The sequence below is a fragment of the Hipposideros armiger genome, unplaced genomic scaffold (assembly GCF_001890085.2).
Source record: "Hipposideros armiger isolate ML-2016 unplaced genomic scaffold, ASM189008v1 scaffold_232, whole genome shotgun sequence".
Taxonomy (NCBI): Eukaryota; Metazoa; Chordata; class Mammalia; order Chiroptera; family Hipposideridae; genus Hipposideros; species Hipposideros armiger.
Genome location: NW_017731582.1, coordinates 1,460,088 through 1,481,979, shown reverse-complemented (window position 1 = coordinate 1,481,979; position 21,892 = coordinate 1,460,088). Strand labels below are relative to the sequence as shown.

General features: G+C 54.5%; 1 protein-coding gene across 4 annotated transcripts in view; it reads left to right on the top strand.

Annotated features, from left to right (window-relative positions):
- ARHGEF10L (Rho guanine nucleotide exchange factor 10 like) overlaps window positions 1-19,781 on the top strand; it is a 90,564-nt gene extending 70,783 nt beyond the window's left edge. For 3 of the 4 annotated variants that reach the window (XM_019654883.1, XM_019654882.1, XM_019654881.1), the window contains 3 exons: window positions 9,821-9,995; window positions 17,326-17,448; window positions 18,712-19,781. In XM_019654883.1, the coding sequence (XP_019510428.1) occupies window positions 9,821-9,995; window positions 17,326-17,448; window positions 18,712-19,250 (837 nt within the window). In that variant the 3' untranslated portion in view covers window positions 19,251-19,781. Of the gene's footprint in view, window positions 1-9,820; window positions 9,996-13,596; window positions 13,829-17,325; window positions 17,449-18,711 lie in introns of those variants that run through there. The other variant, XM_019654884.1, reaches the window with a different exon arrangement.
- Window positions 19,782-21,892: the final 2,111 nt, after the last annotated feature.

Below are 21,892 nucleotides of genomic sequence, written 5' to 3'. Positions count from 1 at the left end.
GGAGGGCAGTGTCACTGGCCCTCATATGTGGGATCCGAACCGGGGCCCTCTGGCATCCCAAGCGAGTTCTTAACCATCGCGCCACTCGGCCGGCCCAGGTCCTAACCTTTTACATGGCTGCTGCTTCTCCCCAGCCGTCTGGGAGAGGACGTGTGCGTGGAACTGAGATATGGCCCTTCCTGGTACCTGTCACTTACACCCTGGGTGGGAGGGCAGGGCAGCTGTTTTGGCCCAGCTTTGCCTCCCTTGGTCTCACCTCCACTGCTGTGGCCAAGGGGACTTGGGAGTCCCAGCTGTCCCGGTGTGGGTGGCTCGCGCTCTGGTTACCAGCCGGTGCAGTGGGTGCTAAGCAGATGCCATGGGAAGGGGTGGGGGTCGGTGACAGAGGGCCAGCGGAGGTGCCCAGATGTGCACCGCACACACTCAGGCAGAACCTACAGGTGTCACCAGGAGCTGGGAAGCAGGGAGAAAGCAGCGCAGCCGCAGCGGGCGCCTAGAATCGTCCCCTGAGCCTGGGCTGCTGGGGGTCTTTCCAAATCAAAACTCCCATGACACCTGCTTCAGAACTGCCCGGGCTGCCTCTTCCCGTGCCCCCGGGCCAGGGGAGGGCAATGGCCGGCACTTCAGTCCTGGCCCTGGGCACGGGGCTCCAGCAGTGGACCCGCCCTTCTGCTGGGGGTATGGTGGTGGAGGGTATTATGGGCTTGGCAGAGACCACCCCACCCCCAGTGAGTTAACCCTGTTGAAACTCCCTCGTCTCAGAGACAGTTTCAGGTTCTTGACAAGTAGGAACTCACGTCATCTTTACAGCAGTCCTGTGCGGTGGTTGTCTTATTACCCCTATTTTAAAGTTGAGAAAACTGAGGCAAGAAATGGTAGAGCTGGGCCTTGAACCCTGACAGTCTAGCCCTGAGCCCATGGCCTCACTGCCTCTCCCAAGCAGGAAACAGATGACAAGATCATCTCAGGCTGGAGCGAGTGTCATGCAGAAGGTGAGCCAGGCACATTGAACTTGGCCTGCTATGTCCAGGACAGGTCACATCTGTGCTGATCCTTGTTTTCTCTTTTGACCAAAGGCCCAGGGGTCCCACCTCCTCATGAGGGTTGCAGGGACTCTGCAAGTTGATCTGAGCTGCAGTGACTGCAACCTGGGCGTGGGCAGGTGCTGGAGAGCACGTCCCCATCTCTACTGCTCGGCTTTTGCGGGCGTCCCTGTGGCGGCTGGGCCAGGCACAGGCACCAGGCAGACCCCTGGCTCCAACTCGGCACCTGCTTGTACAGGGCCAGGCTGGAGCAGCTGCTAGGGCAGGGTCATGCAAAGCTGCTTGGTGGCCACTGGTGGTTGACAGCCTGGCCTCCCTCCTCAGGTGTCCATGGAGAGAAAATGCTAAGCTGGTTTGCACAATTGAAGAAAACAAAAAGAAATTAATAGTATACTAATGAGGAGAATATCAGTAGCCCATGCTTTGAGATACCTTTTATTTTTTACTTCCTCCAGAATAGCCAGACATGTCAGAGCATTTTATTGTAGTTCAGTATAGTTTTTAAAGGCAAAATGTCGGGTGCGGCTACAGCAGGTTAGCCCCCGGCAGTGGTGCATTCTGTGCCCTGGTCTGGGCTGTGGTTGGGGTGGTAAGGGGGTCAGCCCCAACCACTGTGCCTACCTTCCTATGTGCTTTGTGACAAGCAGGCTTCAGTGCAGGAAATTTTAACTTTCAGGGGGCCAGGGGTGGTTCACAGACTCTTTTGAGATGTCAAAAACGGTTGGACATCTTCCTAGAAAAATGCACCAAAGACACATTTTGCACAGTCAGTTCCAAAGTGGGTTGTTAAAAGTTTGGGACTGGCGATATTGGTCTTGGAGCTGAAAGGAGTGTCCGTTCCTCCTTCCCCTCTAGGTTCCCATGGTGGCCCTGAGCTAGGAGAGCCTAGACTGGTGCGGTCTCTTGTTAGTCAGAAATGACCTCACCACTCTGCCTGCCCCCACCCCCGCCCTTTACACTGAGTAAGCTGAGACCCAGAGACGCTAACCGGCTTGCTGGTAAGAGGTGGAGGGGGTGCCTCCATCAGAAATGCATCAGGAAGGACCCGTCTGCTTCCGGCACGCGGTCCATTGGCCTTGACTGGGTCAGATTTGAAGGCAGAGTGTTTAGGCATCAGATGGGGGCCCACACGGAGGTATCTATGCATGGCTCGGAGATCAGTGTGGGCTTTGGAGTCCCCGTAGGGTGACCGACGGCCCTGGTTTTCCCAGGGTGAGGAGTTGGATTTCCAGTGCTACAACTCGGGCCTTCCTGGGCAAACTGGGATGCGTTGGTTACCCTAAGTGGGAGCCCTGGCTCCCCTCCCTGCTATTTGACGGTGACTTTGTGCACGTCATTCAGCCTCTCAATTTGTTTCCTCGGTTGTGAAACATTGATAAGAATGCGACAGATAAAGAAAGGGAAGGGAGTTGTGGTGCTGGTTGCCTTTAGAAGATGGACTGTCTGCCTGTCCAGTGCAGCAGCAGGAGTGTGACCTCTGGGTGACCAGCCTGTCTTCTGGCTGATGGAGTGCCCCCCACACCGCTGATTTCTGGAAGCTTCTTTGGTGTTCTGCCTGTTAGATGCAGATGGAATGGTGGTGGTGGGGCATTAAGCGGAGGCGGAGTTGGTGAGCTGCTGGCAACGGTTCTGTGGCTGGCCTCTGGGCCCATGATGGCGCCTCCCAGGCCAGCGCGACATGGTGACATGAGTGGGAAGCAAGAGGCCCTTCACACCCACACCCTGCCAGCGTGCTCAGCGCGAGAGTGCTGGGCGAGCACTGAGCTTTGAAGTCCACAGGTCAGGCCTGTGCCTAGCCGCCCCTCCCCAGCAGGTCACCTGGGCTCATTGCGTCCCCTTTCTGGGTGCGTTCCTCTTTCATAAATGTCCCTGAGGATGGAATACATCAGCCTGGGGAAGGCCTGGCGCATAGGAGGTGCCCAGCAAGCAGTAGCTCTGCCAGCCGTCTGCCATTGCCTTGGCGGCTGCCGGTCCCCGAAAGCACCAGTGTTCCTTCTTGGCTCCTTGGCGTCATTTCAGCTCTAATGACTTTGAATTCTGAGCTGTTCACCCTGGGAATTTATAGAAACCAAGCACAGAAGCGTCACCTGGAGGCACATAAATATTGTACGACTGGAGGTTGGGCTGCCTCAGCACTATTTGGGGCAGTATCTCACTCACCCGAAACCCTCTGTGCAGAGGTGTGCGGCGGGGCTGCTGTGAGGCTGCAGGGAACTGAAAGGGACGGGCTCTGTGAGCGGGCACAGGACACCTGCTTCCTTTCCAGCTCCCCAGCCAGCTCCTGAGTGCAGCCTGCATGCATGGAGCGCTCATGGTGTGAAGCATGTCCCTTGGGCCTCCCAGCACCCCATAAGGCAGTTCTCCCCTGCTCCCCATTGACAGGTGAGAGAGGAGACCCAGGTACCTGGCCAGAGATGAGCTGGGAGCCGGGAGGCCAAACTGGGCCCTCCCCTCCAGCTGCCATGTTTTCTTATTTTTTTTTAATTAACTTTGCCTTTCCCCCAACTTTTAAAAGAAAATTCAAACTGCAGGAACACAGTGAACACACATACATTCTTCACCTAGTAAACCAACTGTTAACGTTTTGTCATAATTCTTCCCCCGCCACATTATACACATTACACACACACACACACACACACACACACACACACGCACGCACACCTTTTTTTTTTTGGCTAAACCATTCAAAAGTCAGTTGGAGACGTCATTACTTTAAACCTAAATACTTCAGCATGGCTTGCCTACATGCCTTTAATAGCATTATCGCACCCAGGAATTTAATTAACATCAATATTCTGTCTATATGCACATTTTCCCAATTGTCCCCAAAATATATTTCATAGTTTCTCCCCTCACCCCCATCCAGGATCCAGCTGGGACAGCAGATTGCATTTGGTTGTCATGTCTCTTTAGCCTCCTTCGATCTAGAATAATCCCTCTGCTCTTTTTTCTATCTATCTATCTATCTATCTATCTATCTATCTATCTATCTATCTATCTATCATCTTTCTTTGTCTCCATGAGATTGACTTTTTTGAGAAGTCCAAGCCAGTGTCTTCTAAAAGCTCCCACGATCTGGAATTACCTGATGGTTTCCTCCTGAAGAGATTTGAGTGTTTGGCCAGATTCTTGGCCAGACTCGACTTCCGCTGCATCACCTGAGGAGGCGGGTCAGGCAGGCTGGCCTACTCCCTGATCACTGGGTTAAGGCAGGTCCCCCAGGTCTCCCCATCGGAAAGGCACAGGTTCCCTTTGTAATTACTAGGTCACCTACAGGAGATTTTTGGAGAATGCATGACTATCCTGTTCCTCAGCCAACTTGCACCCCAAACTTTCGTTATTTAAAGAGTTCTCTTCCTCTCACTAGACTCCCCCCCTTCACTACCACTACAAATCCCTACATTCTTTTTCAAGTCCACTGTGCTAGAGTGTAGGACTCTCACTATTATTTTTGATGCTCAAATTGTCTCGCATTTGGCCAGTAGAAGCCCCTTGGTGCGCTTGGTCCTTTGGCCAGGCCCCAGCACTCTCTGAGCACTTCCTCGCTTTCCTGCATCGGGAGAAGTTCTAGGCTCAGCTGCTACTCCCCTGCCCTGATCAGCCCTTTCTCCAGGGTGCCCTAGCTGGTTCCCTTTGGTGGGGAATGGTATGTATAAATTAAGATCTGGGGTGCTCACTGCTGCTGGGGTGTCATTGCTTCCAGACCATTTCAGTGGAAAGAGCCAAGAAAAAAAATCCGAGCTTTGTATTGATACCTCTATTCAAACCCAAGATCATAGAGCCCCCATCCTGCCCTTCCCTCACTCCACACTTGACTCCTTTCTTGCCGTGAAAACCGTGGCCCCCAATAACCCCAGTGTACTTTGAATTTTTTCAGAATTGCTGTGCCCCTCCCACAGCCCACCCCCCAGCCTACTAAGGAGAGTTCAGGATTTCTTTGCAGATCTTTTTGTCCTTAAACAAGGACCAAGGGTGTATAGCCAGAGTGCTGAGTTCCCAAGCTACCGGAATGGGTTCTTTTCTGTGTGGGCGTGACCATGTTCCAGTAAAACTTGACTCACCGAAACAGGCAGCAAGCCGGTGTAGCCCGAGGGCCATTGTTTGCAGCCCTCTGGTCCATAGTATTATTCTAACAACAGGTCTCAGTACAGGGTAAGCAGCTATTGGGCTGTCGGAAAAGTCATGATGTATTTTTTTCTATGTTTTTCGTTGCAAAAATGAGTCATGACTTTTCCGAAAACCCAATAGTAAATAGTTGTGCCTGGCCCATACGGGCTGTGTGGGCCAGAAGTGCTGGGCCTTCCAGAGCCCAGAGGAGGGGCGAGACTGAGCTGGGGGCAGGTGGGCCTTTCTCAGGGACAAGTGGGATACAGGCCTCTTAGGGGTAAGGTGGCCCCTCCCTCTCCGGGGCCTCCAAGACTGGCCAGGGATCAGAGGAGAGGGCCGGGGTGGGAAATGGGAAACCACAGCCCGGGTTGGGGTGCCAGGTGGGCCGCGTTTCACACGGCCCTGGCTGAGAGGAAAGGAGCGCTTGATGAGCTGACAGCCTTTCCGGCAGTTAATTCTGAGCTCCTCTCTGGGCGAGTCAACACCGGCTTTGGAAAACAAAATTAACAGCATGGTTTGTCAGCACTGAGCCCAGTGGACAGCGAGGGCTGGGCCTTGCTGAAGGCTGCCCCCACCCAGGGGGGCTATGCTCAGCTCCCTCAGCCCCCCTCAGGCAGCCATGATGTCAGTGTGTTACCTGCCCCTGCCCTGTGTGCCCGGGAGGCTCAGCCAGTACTGCCGAGACCTGGCTCCATGAGCAGGCTCCTGGCATGCGGGGGGGCCCTGGGGAGCCCAGAGAGAACTGAGGCGTGAGGGGCTGGGGCTGCTGTGCTGTTGCTTACACGTACCCCTGCTCTTTCCCCCCACCCCCCTTGCCGCTGGGCGTGGTGGGCTCACACAGGCCTTGTGCAAAGCCCCTTGGGCCTGGAGGCAGGCTTGTTATGCCTCTGGATAGATGAGCCTGGATTTCCACTGCTGACTTCTCTTTTCATTAGATTCTGACAGCAGCACGCAGGGATGACTGGCTGCACATTCAGGGGCGGCTCTCCGTGGCCCCAGGCCTCTCAGTTTCAGCGAGGTCTGGCTTTTTCGGGGGCAGGAAACACTTCTCGCTTTTCTGCAGGAGCCGGGCAGGAGTCTCACTGCACGCGTGTGCGCTCGCGTCCACCTTCCTGTGGGTGCGTGTGTTTGCGCATTCGTGGACGAGTATATGCGAGCTGCTTTTGGAAAAGTCTGCAGACAAAGGGGGCGCGTGTTGGGTGCCCCCTTCCATCCTCTTGCCCCATCCGTTCATCCATCTGCTCGCTGAGGACGGGCACTGTGGGAAGTCGGGTTGTGCCTCAGTGTCTCATCTGCGATTGGGGTGGGTGGCTCCTCGTTGGGCCTTCCCTGGCAAGGCCCCTCGGGAGGCATTCTGTGTGAACCTGGTGTTTTGCCTGCACCTGGGCCTCAGGAAAGTTGTCTCCAGTGCAGGCTGGTTCAGGAAGATAGCAACCTCCCCCCTCAGCCCCTCCTCAAGTTTCCTTGAAGGATTTGCCTTTCAAGAAAAGAAAGCTGGAAGCCAGCACTGCCAGGGTTATGGGCAGCAGATTTGGAGTGAAAGGCCAGAGAAGCAAAAATTCCACCCCTCCCCCGACACTGCATGGACTGGGCCCAGCTTTGTGAGGGGGCTTGGCCTCTCCCCAAATCCCAGAGGCTGCCTGGCTTAGCCTCCAGCACCTGGGTCTTCACTGGGGTGAGGGCAGAGTGCTGAAGAGAGAGGAACAGAGAACCCCCTCCCCCAGAAGCCCCTCGCCTGAGCCCCAGTCTGAGGGGAAAATAGCTCCCTGCCTTCTGAGCATGCCCCTCCTTGCCCTGGGAGCCCCCACTTTGATGGAGACCATGTGCCCCCATCCTTGGTGAACTTCCTTTCTGATAGAGAGCTACAGCTGCTGCTCTTGGGGTCCCTCCATTAAGGGGCGAGTGGTAGAACCCTGCCTCCTGAGAGCAGTATATCGCGCTGCCTCTCCCCACCCCTCCTCTGGGGACCCTCAGCTTTCCTGTTCCCCGAGTCCTCCAGCCACCCTGCCCTGAGCCGCAGAGCTCCGCCATCGGGGATTGACTCCGAAAAAGCAATTTCGTTGGCCATCTCACAGTCTTGCCCTCCTGGGAGTGAGCTTTGAGTTCATTGGCTTGGCTCCCCATAGAGGACCCCCCTCCCCGGCTTCTTTATCTTGGTGGGAAACCTCTTGGTGATTTGAGCCAGGATAGAGATGGGCCTGAGGCCTGGGCTGGAGTGACTCTGCCGCAAAAGAAACAGAATCCTCCTACTGCTACTTCTCTCTCAGTAAGCCCATGTGAGGCCCAGAATTCCAGCTTCCGGCCATACCACTGTTAAACTGAATGTCTTTGAAAAGTAAACCTGATCATACCACTTACCAGCTCAGCCCTCTCCAGAACTTACGTACAATCAAACTCTTCACCAGGGACTTCAAGGCGGCCTGGTGTGATCTGGCCCCTGCCCACTTCTCCCACCTCTGTCTTACTACCGTGCTCCCCGACACGAACCACCTTCCTGTTTCTCAAACATGGCAAGCACATTCCTGCCCCAGGGTCTTTGCGCCTGCTGTGCTCTCTGCCTAGAATGCTCTCCCCCTCTACCACTCCATCATCCCAGGGCTGATTCCTTTACATTTACATCTCTTTACATCTCTAACTAACTGCTTCCTCCTAGAGAGAACTTCACTGGCTACCCAATCCTAATGGCTCCCCAAATTTTTTTCTGTGCAGTGCTTATTATTATTTTGGAGTAATCTTTATCTGTTTATGTCAATTATCTTTGCACCGAGGACGTACACTCCACAAGGGCAGACTCCTTGGCTATCTCATTCTTCATTATTTTCCCAGCACCTAGACCCATGCCAGGCACATAGTAGGAGCTCAAGAACATCTAGTGAATGAATGATTCCTTATTGGGAACTGCACCTGTGCCGAGCTCTCCCTCACTCAGGTCCCTATAATCCTCCTGACAGCTTCCACTTACAAACAGGAAAACCTGAGGCCCAGGCCTGTGAGGTTATCGAGGAAATGAGATTTAGTAGCAGGTCTGATTACAAATGCATGCTCTGACCAACGTCTTCCTGCCGTTTGGGGCTTCTAAGCTCTTTACAGAAAAAAATGGAAACAACAGAAAACTGAAGGAGGAAACTGTCCAGGTACAGCCCCCAGAATAATCCCCTGTGCAGGATTCTCCTCCCCGGTCCCCCCTCCGCCCCCCATTTTGGATGTGGCCTTTCTGTTTTGTTTCCCCCTTTTTGCATTCACTACTATAATATTCACATTGTGGTTTTTTTTTTTTTTTATGTTCATCGCCCAGTTTCTGTAAACACAGTTTTGAATGGCTGTAGGACAATCCACCAAGTAGATACGTCACAGTTACCTGACTGTCCCCAATGGTTGGGCATTTAGGTTGTTCCTGTAGTAGTCTGCTGTGCTGGACTTGTCTACATTTGATTTACAACCAAATGTCATAGGTGGAATGTAACTGTCCATCCATTTTCTCTCTGGCCAGATTTTACTGTGCGCTGGTCCCTGTGCTGAGCAGGGGGGTACTGAAGGGTCTGAGGTTCAACGTCTGTCCTTGGAGCTCATAGTCCAGGGCCGGAGGCAGCTGAGCACAGCCACAGAGTGGTGTAGGTGTCACCAGGTGGGACAGAGCATAGCAAGCAGATGGAAGTGGCTGGCGCAAGGGTGGATGGGGGTGCCTCATGGAAAAGCGACATCGCCCTGACCGGAAGTCTTCAGATGCTGAAAAGCTGTTCCCAGGAGAACAGTGGGTGATGCACATTGCAGACAGATCATCGCAAGGGTAGGAGTGGCAGCATGGTGCGTCGTGAGCATCCTTTAGGCCCAGGCTTTGACTGGCCTGGAGTGTAAGGAGCTTACCAGGAAAGGCATGAATTGGGGCAGAGCTGGTCTCAGAATGCCAAGTGAATGAACTTGGACTTTTTCCTTCAGTGGATGGGAAGCCTGACCGTGTGTTTCCCCTCTTTATAAAAGAGCTTGTTTTATTTTTTAAAGATCGAAATTATACAGACACCTCTAAAAAAATCAAATAGCATGGAATGATTTATCCTGAAAGGTCCTTACCACTCTCCATCCCCAGCCCTGCCTCATGGGAGAAAATACCTTCTCCTGTTCTGTTTTTAATCCACCCGGCACTTCCCTCACGACGCTAACTTGTCCGCTCTGCTGGTTCTTGATTTATTAATTTTTGGACATTGCGTGTGGCTCCCACTGTGGAAGATGAAGATTTGGTTCACACCACCCGCCTCCCCTCCCAATAGTTCTGTTTGTTGCCTTCGTAACTTTAAAAGTAAGCCGCTTCTTCTGTCCATTGACTTTTGGTTCTGTCTTCCCCTCGTGTCACAGTGGCGTGCGAGAGCCGGGTCCTGTCAACCCCTGAGAGCCGAGTGTGCATGAATCTTTCCCTGTTCTTGTTCAGTGCTGTCGTGTGGGTAGCTTGTGATTGGCTCCGTTCGAAGTATTTACATCGCAGGAAGCGGCAGACACGGCGCGCCGGGCTGCCCCTGCCAGCTGTCAAACAATTATCAACATGCCACTGCTGGGCTCCCGAGGTTTCCTTCCAGCCCTGACTCTGGTTCAGGCAGCGGGCTGGATTAGCGTGGTCCCCAGAGGCTCGGCTGGCAGATCCGGCCCAGCACCGACACCCCCTGTCTCTGCCGCAGCAAAGCTTCGAGGCGCACCAGGATGAGGCCGTGAGCGTGACGCACATGGTGAAGGCGGGCAGCGGCGTCTGGATGGCCTTCTCCTCCGGCTCCTCCATTCGCCTCTTCCACACGGAGACACTGGAACATCTGCAGGAGATCAACATTGCCACCAGGACCACCTTCCTCCTGCCAGGTGAGGCCGTTGTGGGGGCCTCGGGCCCGACTGTCCTGGGCCTGAGGAGGGAGGGAGCTGACACGTGCGGAGTGCCTTCCACCTTGGCCAGGCAGAGGTGCATCCTGGCCAGCCCACCTCGTTAACCTTCAAGGCAGCCTTGGGTTGGGCCTCCGGGAGGGGAAGCGGCGGGGTCAGGATTCGAACCCTGGCCTGTCATTTTAAAGCCTTTCTTGCTGTCATTGTGTGCCCTCCCTCCCGCCCCCGCAGCACAGCATCTGGGGCTCGCAGGAAGTGAGGCTCTGAGCTCAGTGGACTGTCCCAAGTCAGGCGGCTGCTAAAAAGCCACCCTGGGCGGGAACCCAGGCCTGTCTATACCTACCACACCTCAGGTTGCTCTAAACCCAATTCTGCCTCAGATCACCTTCAGGATGAAGTGAAGGGAAGGACAGAAGGCCAACCAAGGGGCTCTTTCCTTAGAGGTTTTTCTAAGAAAGGCAACTGTCCCTCTTAGTTCGTTGTTTGGGGATTGGAGGCAGGGGAGATTCAGGGCTTGGATGGCACCCCCTTGGGGCCTGCACTTGCTCCTGCACAGCTGTTTGTGAGACCTGGTGGAGAGACTAAGGTCGGAGGTCACCTAGCACCCTGCCCTGCCCCGCATCTGTCAAGAGGCCCCGGTGGCATTGGCCCCAGGCATGTCGCTTACCATCTGAGCCCACGATGCCACCCAGACCCCTGAGGGCTGTGCTGGGGGGGAGCCCGGGCAGTCACCTGCTCAGGACCCATTCCTCTCCCCAGATGGCTCTAGAGCAGCCCACAGGGCCCGCAGGCATCAGCTTGCCTTGCTTCCCTGCTTGGCCCAGCTACCAGCAGACAGATAGACTGACCAGCGGCTGACCTGGGAGGGCGAAGAGACTGTCTTGTCCAAGCATTGCAGGTTGGGCTGGGTTCAGCAGCTGGGAGAGCTGAAGGGTCCTGGGGCCAGGGACATGGAGCAGGCATGGCAGGTGGGGGGGAGGTGGGGGGAGCTGGAGCTAATTGTTACAAGGACTCAAGCAGGTGGGCTGTGGCGGAGGCTGGAAATGGCTGTGTGCTGAGGCAGGGGGCTGACCCTCCCTTACAAGGCTGGGCCAAGGGAAGGCATGCTAGCCAGCACCTTGGGGATCATGGGTGCCTTTGTCTTACCCCAGAGACCTGGTCCCTAACGCCAGGTAGGGTGCCCAGAAATCACCCTGGCTCCTGCTTCCTTGGGAGCAGTCATATCTGTCCTTGAGTCTGGACGTGAGGCCATAGGGCGTGGTGGTTACTAACAACAAGACCAACAGCAATGGTGATAGTATTTAATAACTGCCACTGCCACGAGCCCTGCAGTGAGCTAGGTCCCACGCGCTTTCCCTGCAGGATCCTATTTCATCATGACCCTGCAAGGTGGGGATTGTCCCCATTGTACAGATGTAGAAACTGAGGTTTGTTCGGCAGATGAAATGGCTTGTCTGTGGTCATGCAGCTGGCCAGAGGCAGGACTGGGAGTCACATCAGGTCAGACTCGCTTCAGAGTCCCACTGTTTGTAACGGGGGAAGAGATGGCTTCAGAGGTGGCCGGAGTCCTGGCTCGACCACCACGGGGTCTCGGGCAGATCTCTGTGCCTCCTGGAGCCTCTGGTCCCTGTATGACAGGAAGTGGATTTTGGCTCCAGGTAGATGCTATCAAGCATGGGCAGACACTGTGCCCAGGCCTGGGATGTGGCAGGTGCACCAGGAGAAGAAAGCCTTCCAACATGCTGCCTGGGGTGTGGTAGGGGCTGTGGGCCCTGTGATATGGGTCTTTATTTTTTTTTCTTTCTTTCTTTCTTTCTGCAGCTTCAGTTTCATTGTATTTCATAGGATGTAGCCATTATACAAAGTAAATCCATTTTAACTACGATAAACATGTCTCTGTATCACAAAAATATTTCCACATTCATGCTGATGGCTAAGTTATTTCAAGTTAGTGGAACAACAACAAAAACCCCCAGATAATCCATGGGCCTTTCTGATCTTCTCATCTCATCTGTGGGGGTGGAGGAGCATGAGAGAAAGAATCAAGGTTATTGAACGGTCAGAGGCCAGATGTGTGGACAGACCCGGCTGCAGGTAGAAAAGCAGCAGCTCCCACCAGCACAACTCTGACTCACTGTGAATGTTTAAAATGCGTTTTCACTGTCGTTGACTGACTTGTTCTTTGCGCTAACCCTTTAAAGAAGGATGGGCGTTCATCGTTGCTGTGATTATTTCAGAGCCAGGCACACTGAGGCCCAGGAGGTTATATGACTGGGCCGGGGTTACATGGCTGATGAGGCCCAGCCAGGACTAGAATCTGTCTCACAGATGAGTGTGCGTCGCCCCCTGACCTGGGTCTCCGTTTCCCCATCTGTACAATGAGGGGCTGAGATTTGAGTCAGATCTTGGCCATGCCGTGACCAGAGCCTGGTGTTGGCCAGGCCCTGCTGGGGTCCTGCCTCTGGCGCCTCGAGCCCTGTGGCCGGGAGCAAGTGGGGAACCTCTCTGATCCTCGGTCTCCGCCTTTCAGGGAGGTGTGGGCCTTGACCGGAGACAGTGCAGTGCTGGCGCGAGCAAATGTCAGTCCCCGACGCTGCCGTTCACGGTCATCGTCTCCATCTTGTCTTCTTGGCCATCCCTGTCTCTTGCTGCACTGGCCCCTGTCGGCCAGCCGTGCATCTCCTGAGGGGCTCCTTCCTGGCTAACCCCTACCTTCTGAGTCGGTGGCCTTCCCACGGCATCAGCTACAGCAGAGCAGACAGACGCCGCCTCACTGCTTGCCGGACCTCTCTGGGGCTGGGTCCTGGGTGCGTCTGGGGCGGAGGCTGAGGTTCCTGGTATAGGGCTTCCCAAAGGTCCCCAGGAGTTACTGCTCTGGGCCTCCTCTGCCAGGCCTGGCCACTCCTAACCAGCAACACTGAGGAGCTAGGGCCTGCCAGGCCAGGACCCCCAAACCCGAGGGGAGCCGGGCCGGAGCCCCAGGCGGAGGGAGCTTCATTCCACCCCACCTGTGCCCCGGCGGGAGAACAACAGAGCAACACTCTTAAATTCTTTATTAGACATATTTTTAAAAGGCTTTTAAGTATTTTTTTCTTCCTCCGTACAACCAAATGAAATAATTGCATAATTAGTAATAAATTTGTTCCTCCTTTAGCGTGGATTTTTTTAAGGGAATGTTAAAAATTTATCAGGCTTCCTCCCCCACCCCCGACCCCTGCCTTCCACTCATGCACCCGCCTGGTATTAATGCATTTTTGAACCTGAGCTCCCGCCCCTCTTAACTAGACAGGTCATTAATAAAATGTTCTCCGAGAGCCTGAGCTTTTTAAAGTTGTATATCTCCAGATAGATGGCTTGGGTGAATTGAATACTGCTGCATTAAGTCTCTGTGATAAAATATTTATCCACCATTAGAATTTTTTTTTCTTTCTTTCGGACTGTTTGTGAAGCGCCTGGCTCTTTGCTCGAGGCAGAGGGGGGAGGAGGAGGAAGGGCCCTAGAATGAGCCAGACGGTGAAGTCATTGCTCAATTCCGGCCTCTCTTTGGCTTCTTACTGCCTTTCTTCCATTTGTTGGGTTTCAGCTGTCCAGGGGGAGCTCAAGGATGCAGGGGCCTTAGGAAATCGCCTCTTGCTGGTCTCTAGGCCCCGGGGGCCCTGGAAAAGGAGGTGAGGCACTCGAGATGAAAGATTTGCCACCGTTCCCTCTCTTGGCTCTATTATTTTTGCGGCTTTATGGCTCTGGTGGAGCTGATCTTAAGACATTAGAGTCCAGGTCCTTTTAATAATGACAACAGTTATCTTAATAGCCTCCATTTATTGATTGTGTACTGTGGGCTAAGAGCTGTGCTCAACTGTGTATATATATTATATCTATGCACTGTATAGATGCATATGTAATATTGCTAATAATCATTAAATTGAACAAGGTAGGTTTGTAATACACACTGATCATTGGACGAAAGTGACTTGTCAATTCATACAGCTAGGAAGTGACATCAGGGTCCCTGTCCTTTTTCACATCTCTGCTTTCTTTGTTTCATTCATGCATGCATTCATTCATTCATTCATTCACTCATTCGCTCATTTATTCACAGGTATTTTCTGAGTGTCTACCGTGAGCGAGGAGTGGGGGGGATGGACTTCGAGCACACAGGCATACTGCTGCTCTTGTGAAGCTTACATGTGGGGCGGCAAACAGTAAATAAGCAAAGAGAAAAATAGGTTAGTTCCAGACCTTAGCCAGGGCGAGGAAGGGAAGACAGCTGGTGAGGAAAGGGAGCTCGCAGCCTGCGCCTCTCGCACTCCGATGTCCTGAGGGCTGGGAGACTTTCCTAGTAGTTTGGAGCCTGCATTTTCTGGATTGACACAGGTGTGGGGCCGAGTCCCAGCTCCATGGACACCCAGAGATTGTTTGTGAAATAGCCCCCATTGCCAAGTGACGAACTGGCTGTTTCTTCAGCGTAGTTTGCATTTCCACATTGAATCAACACTACGAATATGACTTTCTGAGTTTGCATCACATTGCCAGGCTCATATATCCTGCTGCCTGCTGACAGCTCCACTTGGATGTCTAACGTGCATCTTAATCGCATCCGATAGAGAACTTGGACTTCCACCCCAAGCCCGCTCCCCGCCCACTGACGGCACAGCCACGTACCCAGCTGCTCGAGACAAAAACCCTTGGAGTTGTCCTTGATTCCTCTCCTCTCTCCTCCTACAGTAGTCTGTCAACAGGTCTGTCGCTCTGCTTCAAAACAGATCTTGAACCTGTCGGCGTCTCATTATCTCCCTGCCACCACTGTGTCTCTGCCGCCACCATCTCCGCTTCACGGAGCTCCTTGCCCCACCCCCACCCCTATCATGCATCACACTGCAGCTAAAACACTCCTCTAAAATCAGGCCTGTCACTCACCTGCTTAGACCATCTGGTAGCTTCTTATCGTGCTCAGAATGCACAGTCACAGTCCTTACCCTGACTCATCTACCCTTCCGACCACCTCTCTGGTCATTTCGAGTTTTCCCCATCCTTGAGTTGTACTGGCTTCAGTCTGTTCCGCTGACCTGCTAAGCTCATTCTTGTCGTAGGGCCTTTGCACATGCTGCCTCCTGGACTTTTGCTCAGGTCTTGGTGTGGCTGCGTCCTCCTTGTCATCCGATCTCACATCCTCACACCTGCCTCCCCATCCTTCCTGGAGGCAGAGTGAGGCACGAAAACCCCGTACTCCTCGCACCCACTCTCTGCGCCGTCCCCATTGGAATCCTCTGCCTAGCATTTATGTTCCTATTTATGTTTTCACTTCCTCTTTCTCCTCTCCAGGGCTGCACAAATATGGTAGCCACTATTAAAATGAAATGAAATGAAAAATTTAGTCTCTCTGTCCCACTGGCCACATTTTAACTGCTCAGTAGCCATGTGTGGTTAATGGCTACTTGATTGGACAGTGTCGTAGAGAACATTAACATTATGCCAGAAAGTTCTAGAGTGTTTGCTCCTCAAGGGCAGAACTTTGTGTGTGGGGGGGTCCCACTGGGCTTCCAGCACCAAGTGCAGAGTGCCGCACACAGTAGGCGCTTGGGGATATCCTGGGGGCTGCCGAGTGAATGGATCAGTGATGGTACAGCACATTGCATTGGACAAGGCTGTGTGAGGTTCAAGATGGAAACCCTGCTTCTGGGGTTACTGGAGCCCCACCATTCTCCTCTGAGACTGTTTGTTCTGCAGAGGAAGCCCATACAGCTACACGTATGGACCCAAAGCAATTTGTGCATGAGTGGGGAGGCAATAGAAGCACCAGGCTGTGATAAGCAGCAGACCTGAGCTCGGCTCCCCCACTGCACCCCTCAGCTGGGCAGACTCTTTGGACCTTAATATCCTCATCTGGGAAATGGGCGTAACATCCTTGTCTTGCATGCCTCTCAGCTGTTGCAAGGCTGACATCAGACGAGAGCACGTATGTTGCGTGCTTTAGGACACTCCAAAATGGTAATTCTCAGAGTGTGGTCCCTGAACTAGCAGCATCAGTGCCACCTTGGGACTTGCTTGAAACATGGTTTGGGGCCTCACCTCCGGTTGTGAGCTCCCAGGTGGTGCTGATGCATGCTCAGGTGGAGAACCCTTCTCTCAGCATCATTTCACATGTTACCTGGCATTGTTATTGCCGTAATATGCAGCATGAATTTGAATTTCCTTTGAGGGGAGAATAAGCCCCTCTCAGTAGGGTAGAAGGAGTCAGGCAAGAAGCGAGACAGCCCTCTGGAAAGGCAGAAGTCTGCTCCCCGCCTCTCCCTCACACCCATTCCCACTGATTGGAATTGTTAGCAATGGAACAACGATGATAATAGCCGACAGCACCTATCTGTGCGCGTCCTGTGCCAGGCACTGGCTTAAGTGATTTACATTCATTGACTCATTTCATCCTCAGGACAAGGCTATGAAATGTCATCATTGTCCCCTCTTGCGAGTGAGGAAACCATGGCACAGAGAGGGTTAGGGACTGGCCCTGAGTCACGTAGCCAGGAAGTGGCAGAGCTGGGGTTTGAACCCCATGCCTGGCCCCAGAGCCCTGTCCTCAGCCACGGTGCTGTGCAGCCCACACGGTGCTTCCTTCCTGCTATTGCTTTTTTGCTAAAATGAAGTGAGTGCCCAAGGGAGAGCCTAGAAGGACTGCTCTGGCCTGACATCAAAAACATGCTAGTTTCTGGCACTGGGTTGTCCATTTCACTGCCAGGCCCGGTGCCCTCGCTGGAGGAAGGGCTCACCTGGGCAAAATGTCAAGTCTGGGCCGGAGACCGAGGGGCTGTGACAGACTGCCAACTTCCCTGTGTCTCGTGTTCACTCTGGCCCCTCCCCATGCGTCCCAGCGCACCAGTATCCCTTTCACCCTCCAACCCACACCTTCCCAGGCCTCCCTGGCTTCACTCCACAGCTGGCTGGTTGTGGCTCTGGCATGGGCCTCCCTGGGCCTGCCCTTTGTACTAGATAACCCAGCCACTGCGTGTGGGAAGCTCACACAGGCCAGCACTGGGCTCTATGGCCTTACCTCACTGCATCCTTGAGGCACTCGCATGTCACACACACGGGAGGAAACTGAGGCTGGGTGTGGGGAGCACTCAGCTTGGGGACCCAGGGGACAGACCCCAGCCAGCTCAGCCTCCCAAGCCCCGGGTCTTAACCACACCCTATCCAGCTTCTTGCTTGTCTCACGGGAGGAGCCTGGACTGTGCCATTTCCTCACCTTGGGGTGGCCCCCAGGACCCACTGCCGTCCCCCAAGGAGGGTGTGCTGCTCATGCTGACCCCTCTCTCTGCAGGCCAGAAGCACCTGTGCGTCACCAGCCTCCTGATCTGCCAGGGTCTGCTCTGGGTGGGTACCAACCAGGGTGTCATCGTCCTGCTGCCTGTGCCTCGGCTGGAAGGCATCCCCAAGATCACAGGTGAGGTTCTGGGAGCCAGTCTTGGTAGGGCCTGGGAGTCGGCTGCAGATGCCCGGAGGGGGGGGGGTTGGTGAATCTTGTGCCCAGATGTTATGCTCTGTTCTGATATGGGAGGGGGGCTGCTTATTATCCAAATGTTCTCTGTCATCGCAGGCAGATGATGGCACAATGCAATTAAATCATCCCAGCCCCACAGTCTCCCACCTCCTTTCTGAGTCTCAATTCCCCAGTCTGGCAAACGGGCACAGCAGTGCATATTGGCCAGATTGCTTGAGGACTGACTGAGACACCTGACTAATGGCAGAGGCTCTGCTGGGCGCCTTCTGCCCCTTCCCCACTGTAGCTTCAAAATGTCCATGTTCCAGAGACAGAAATAACTGAGGGATCCTGGGGATGGGGTCCACATGCAAATGTGTGTGCATGGATTAGAGGAAGGTCTTCCTTGACCTGTGGCACTGGGGCCCAGGAGAATAAGGGTGGGGTCAGGGAGTACCCCACAGCCCTGGGCCTCTCTGCCTCTGCCCGGAGAGTGGTGACAAAGTGGCCTCCTCCAGCTGCTGCTGGAGAGCAGGGGTGAGTGGAGTAGGAGGGAGGAACCCTGGGGGCAGCCCAGCCCCCATCAGACCTTGAGCTCTCTGCTAAGGAAGACTCTTCCTAAACTCTGAGATTTCCTGTTTTCATCATCACGTAGGTCATGTTGTTCATCCCAGGCTCGGTCCTGGGGTTGCAGGGACGTCTCAGGCAGAGACTCTGCCCCCAAAGAGCTGACAGTCTAGTGGGGGCAGCTGCAGTCCAGGGTGGCAGATGCTGAGATGGCAGGTATCTGGGGAATGGGGGCGCAGAGACAGGGGTGATCAGCTCTCCGTGGGTGAGTTAAAAAGGATGCACTGTGGAGGAGCTTGAACTGGGCTTCCAGGATGAGTTGTAGAGTCAGGTGGATGGGAAAGGCGAGAGCAATTTCTTGGGCAAAGGCACTGAGATGTGAAGGCGACCCAGGTAGGGAGCTGCAGGTGCTTTCACACCAAGGGTCCCCCAATTGGTTTATAAGGTCACTCCTGTTCTCCTGCTCCACCTCTCCAAAGAAAGTAGCCCAGGAGTGTGGGAGAGCCCTCCCCCAGACCCGTGGCCTTCTGGGAAGGTTCCGACCTAGATTACAGTTACAAACAAACAAGCACAACCAGAATGTTCTCCCAGAGACATGTGTGGGTGCCTTGCTTAAAGCTCTGGGCCTTGGGGCCCCTTCCCTCTGCCTTGTTTCTACAGGGAAAGGCATGGTTTCCCTCAACGGGCACTGTGGGCCTGTCGCCTTCCTGGCTGTGGCTACCAGCATCTTGGCCCTCGACATCCTGCGGAGTGACCAGGAAGAGGCCGAGGGCCCAAGGGCCGAGGAGGACAAGCCGGACGGGCAGGCTCATGAGCCAGCGCCTGCACCCTCGAGCCACGTGGGCCGAGAGCTGACCCGCAAGAAGGGCATCCTTTTACAGTACCGCCTGCGCTCCACGGCCCACCTCCCAGGCCCACTGCTCTCCATGCGGGAGCCGGTGCCTGCTGACGGCTCAGCCCTGGAGCACAGCGAGGAGGACGGCTCCATCTATGAGATGGCTGATGACCCTGATGTCTGGGTGCGCAGCCGGCCCTGCGCCCGTGACGCCCACCGCAAGGAGATCTGCTCCATGGCCATCATCTCTGGCGGGCAGGGCTACCGTAACTTCGGCAGTGCCTCGGGTGGCAGTGGGAGGCCGGCCCCATGTGGGGAGACGGACAGCACCCTCCTCATCTGGCAGGTGCCGTTGACTCTATAGCCCCCACCCAGGGTGCACAGCTGCAGCCATGCCGGGTTCTCGGCCTGCTCTGGGTCCTTCTGGCCGTCAGGGTCCCCCAGGGAATGCTGGGTGGGTTTGCCTTCCAGGGACCTGCACGGGGCCATGCGGACGGGCCTGGGTTGCCAGGAACTACCTTGGCAGAGCAGAGGAAAACCTCCTCCTTTTTTAAAAAAAAATTCAGAGTGTTTCAGGGAGGGATTTGGGTGTGGGGTGAGGGAGGACACCTCTGGAGGAAATGGCCTTTTTAAAAACAAAAAAACCCCCACAAAACATTATAACTGCCTGACAAGCCCAGCTCCTCTTGTCCGGGCTGAGTGGGGCTCAGAGGCGGCCACGCACCCCTCCTGGAAGAGCATGTGCGTGTGCGTGTATGAGAGCGTGTGGGAGGGCGTGTGCATATATATATATAAATACGTATATATGGTGTATATTATCTGTGTATAAAGTCTGTACATATTGGAGCTCTGGGAGATGCTGGAATAAAGGGTGAGAATAATGTCAGTGCTTGGATTGAGGGGCTTTTCTTTTTGAGATATGACAGGGGAAGAGCGAGCAGCTCTCATTAGTTACGGATTGTTCTGGAACTAGGAGCAGCACTGCTCTCAGCAGGAATGACCGAGGCCAGGCACCAGGAAGACCCCGACGCAAGAATAGGCCCCAGAGCTGTGCTGTCCGATGTGGTCACCATTGGCCACATGTGGCTATTTAATTTTTAAAATAAATTAAAGTTAAATACAGTGACACATGCAGTTCCTCAGTCCCGTTACTCACATTTCTGGTGTGGCTTGAAGAGCCCCACGAGGTGAGTGCCGACTTTATTGGACAACAGAAATGATTGCTTCCCTCATCCCTTCTGCTCCATAAGGGGCTCTTGGGAGCTTCTTTTCTGAATATTTTTTGAAGAAAAGGCGGGGCGGCCCTAGCTCTGGAACGGTGTGGAGACAGGAGGCCTTGGCTCTGCCAGCCTGTGGAAGATGGAGCCTGGGGCTGTTGCTATGGGCAACAGAGTGAGGTGGGCAGGGGGCTGAGGTCCCTGGGCCTGAGGGAGGGTGGGGTGAGTCACGGGTGGTGGGCACAGAGCCCAGGCTGTGGGGGGATTGGTGGGTGGGGCTGCCTGGGGCCCTGGCTTCCCGCTTCTGGCTCAGTCTCCATCCTTAGATTTCTAGAGCTGCCTGCATGGAAAAAAACAAAACCCAAACCCACCACCCAGAAGAGAAGCGTTCCCTCCATCTTCCCACCCATGAACCTCTCTGTCTCCTGTCTGCGTGTCTGTCCAGCCACCTATCTGTCTGTCCTCCCTTCCACACGCATCAACGGCAGCAGCACCAGGTTTCAGGGAGAAGGAAAGTGGGGCTCAGCGGAGATGGGAGGCAAACTTCTTAACTGGACCTGGCCTTGCAGCTTGATAAGCCTCCGTGTGATGCTCAGGGAACCCAGCGGGAAGAGCCACCTTGGAGACGGCATTTCAGCTGTGTCCTGACGCTTGGCAGATCACACCCACTAGATGAGCCATTCACTCATTCACACCTTTGCAAACCCCTTGAGCTCCTCCTAGACTCAAGCACTGTGTTTGCTGTTCATTATTGGGGCCAGGGAAGTGAGGAAGGCAGCCGCCATCCCTGTCCCCAGGAAGTGCATAGTTAGAGGGCAGGGCAAGCGTAAGTGCCCGCGGGTGAGGGCTTCGGGGAGGGGGAGAGTGCGCAGAGAGGGGGAGAGGCCCCCCGGAGGGAGCAGCCTGTGCAAAGGCAGGGTGTGCAGAGGTTGGCTTATTCCTGGAGGGCAAGTGGTCCAGCGTGGGTCCCCAGGAGGGGGTGAGGGAGCTCTGTCTAGAGGAACCATGGCCATGGGCACTGACCAACAGCATTCTGTTCCAGTTGAATCCATCTTCTCTGGGCCTCAGTTTCCCATTTTGTATCAAAGGGAGACTCACCACTCTCCTGCCTGCCTCTCATGGGAGAGAAAGTTCTTTTCCGAGAGCAAGTGGGATGAAATGCACTGTGCTCAGGTTAGTTACCGAATGACCTGTCTGAGCAGGGCTCCCGGCGGGTGCCTTTGTCCCATTTGTCAAACGCAGGTCAAGAGCTTTTCTGGGTTGATGACCGGTGAGTGGAAGCTGCTTGGGACGACGAGCAAGCCTGGAGCCTGGGATCCGGCAGGCCTGCGCTCAGGTCCAGCTCCCCTGAAGACCTGCCGTGTGGCTCCCAGTGGGTCCCTCCACCTCTGGGTCTCAGCTCCCTCATCTCTAGAACAGGGGCCATGACACCTTGCGGAATTGCTGAGGACGAGTGGTAACGAGTCCACGGAAAGTGCCTGGAACGACCCTCCAACAGCATCTTTGGATTGTTCCTTATGTCACCTTAGCCTGCCTTGTTCCAAACGATTTGAGGCAGATATTCTTGTTAAAAAGTGTCCTCTTTTTGCACAGGAGCTGGTGTCTGAGAGCCCTGTGGGTCTGTTAGATCCTAGATCTGTAGATCGCTCAGTCAAACCGGACCCGGGAGATCTAATGGGCCCATGAAATCCGTCACCTGGAAAATGATGACTTTGCTACTACAGTGAAATGATCTTATCAGTCAATACCCATCTCCGAGTGTCTGACAACAGCAAGGGAGGATGGGGGG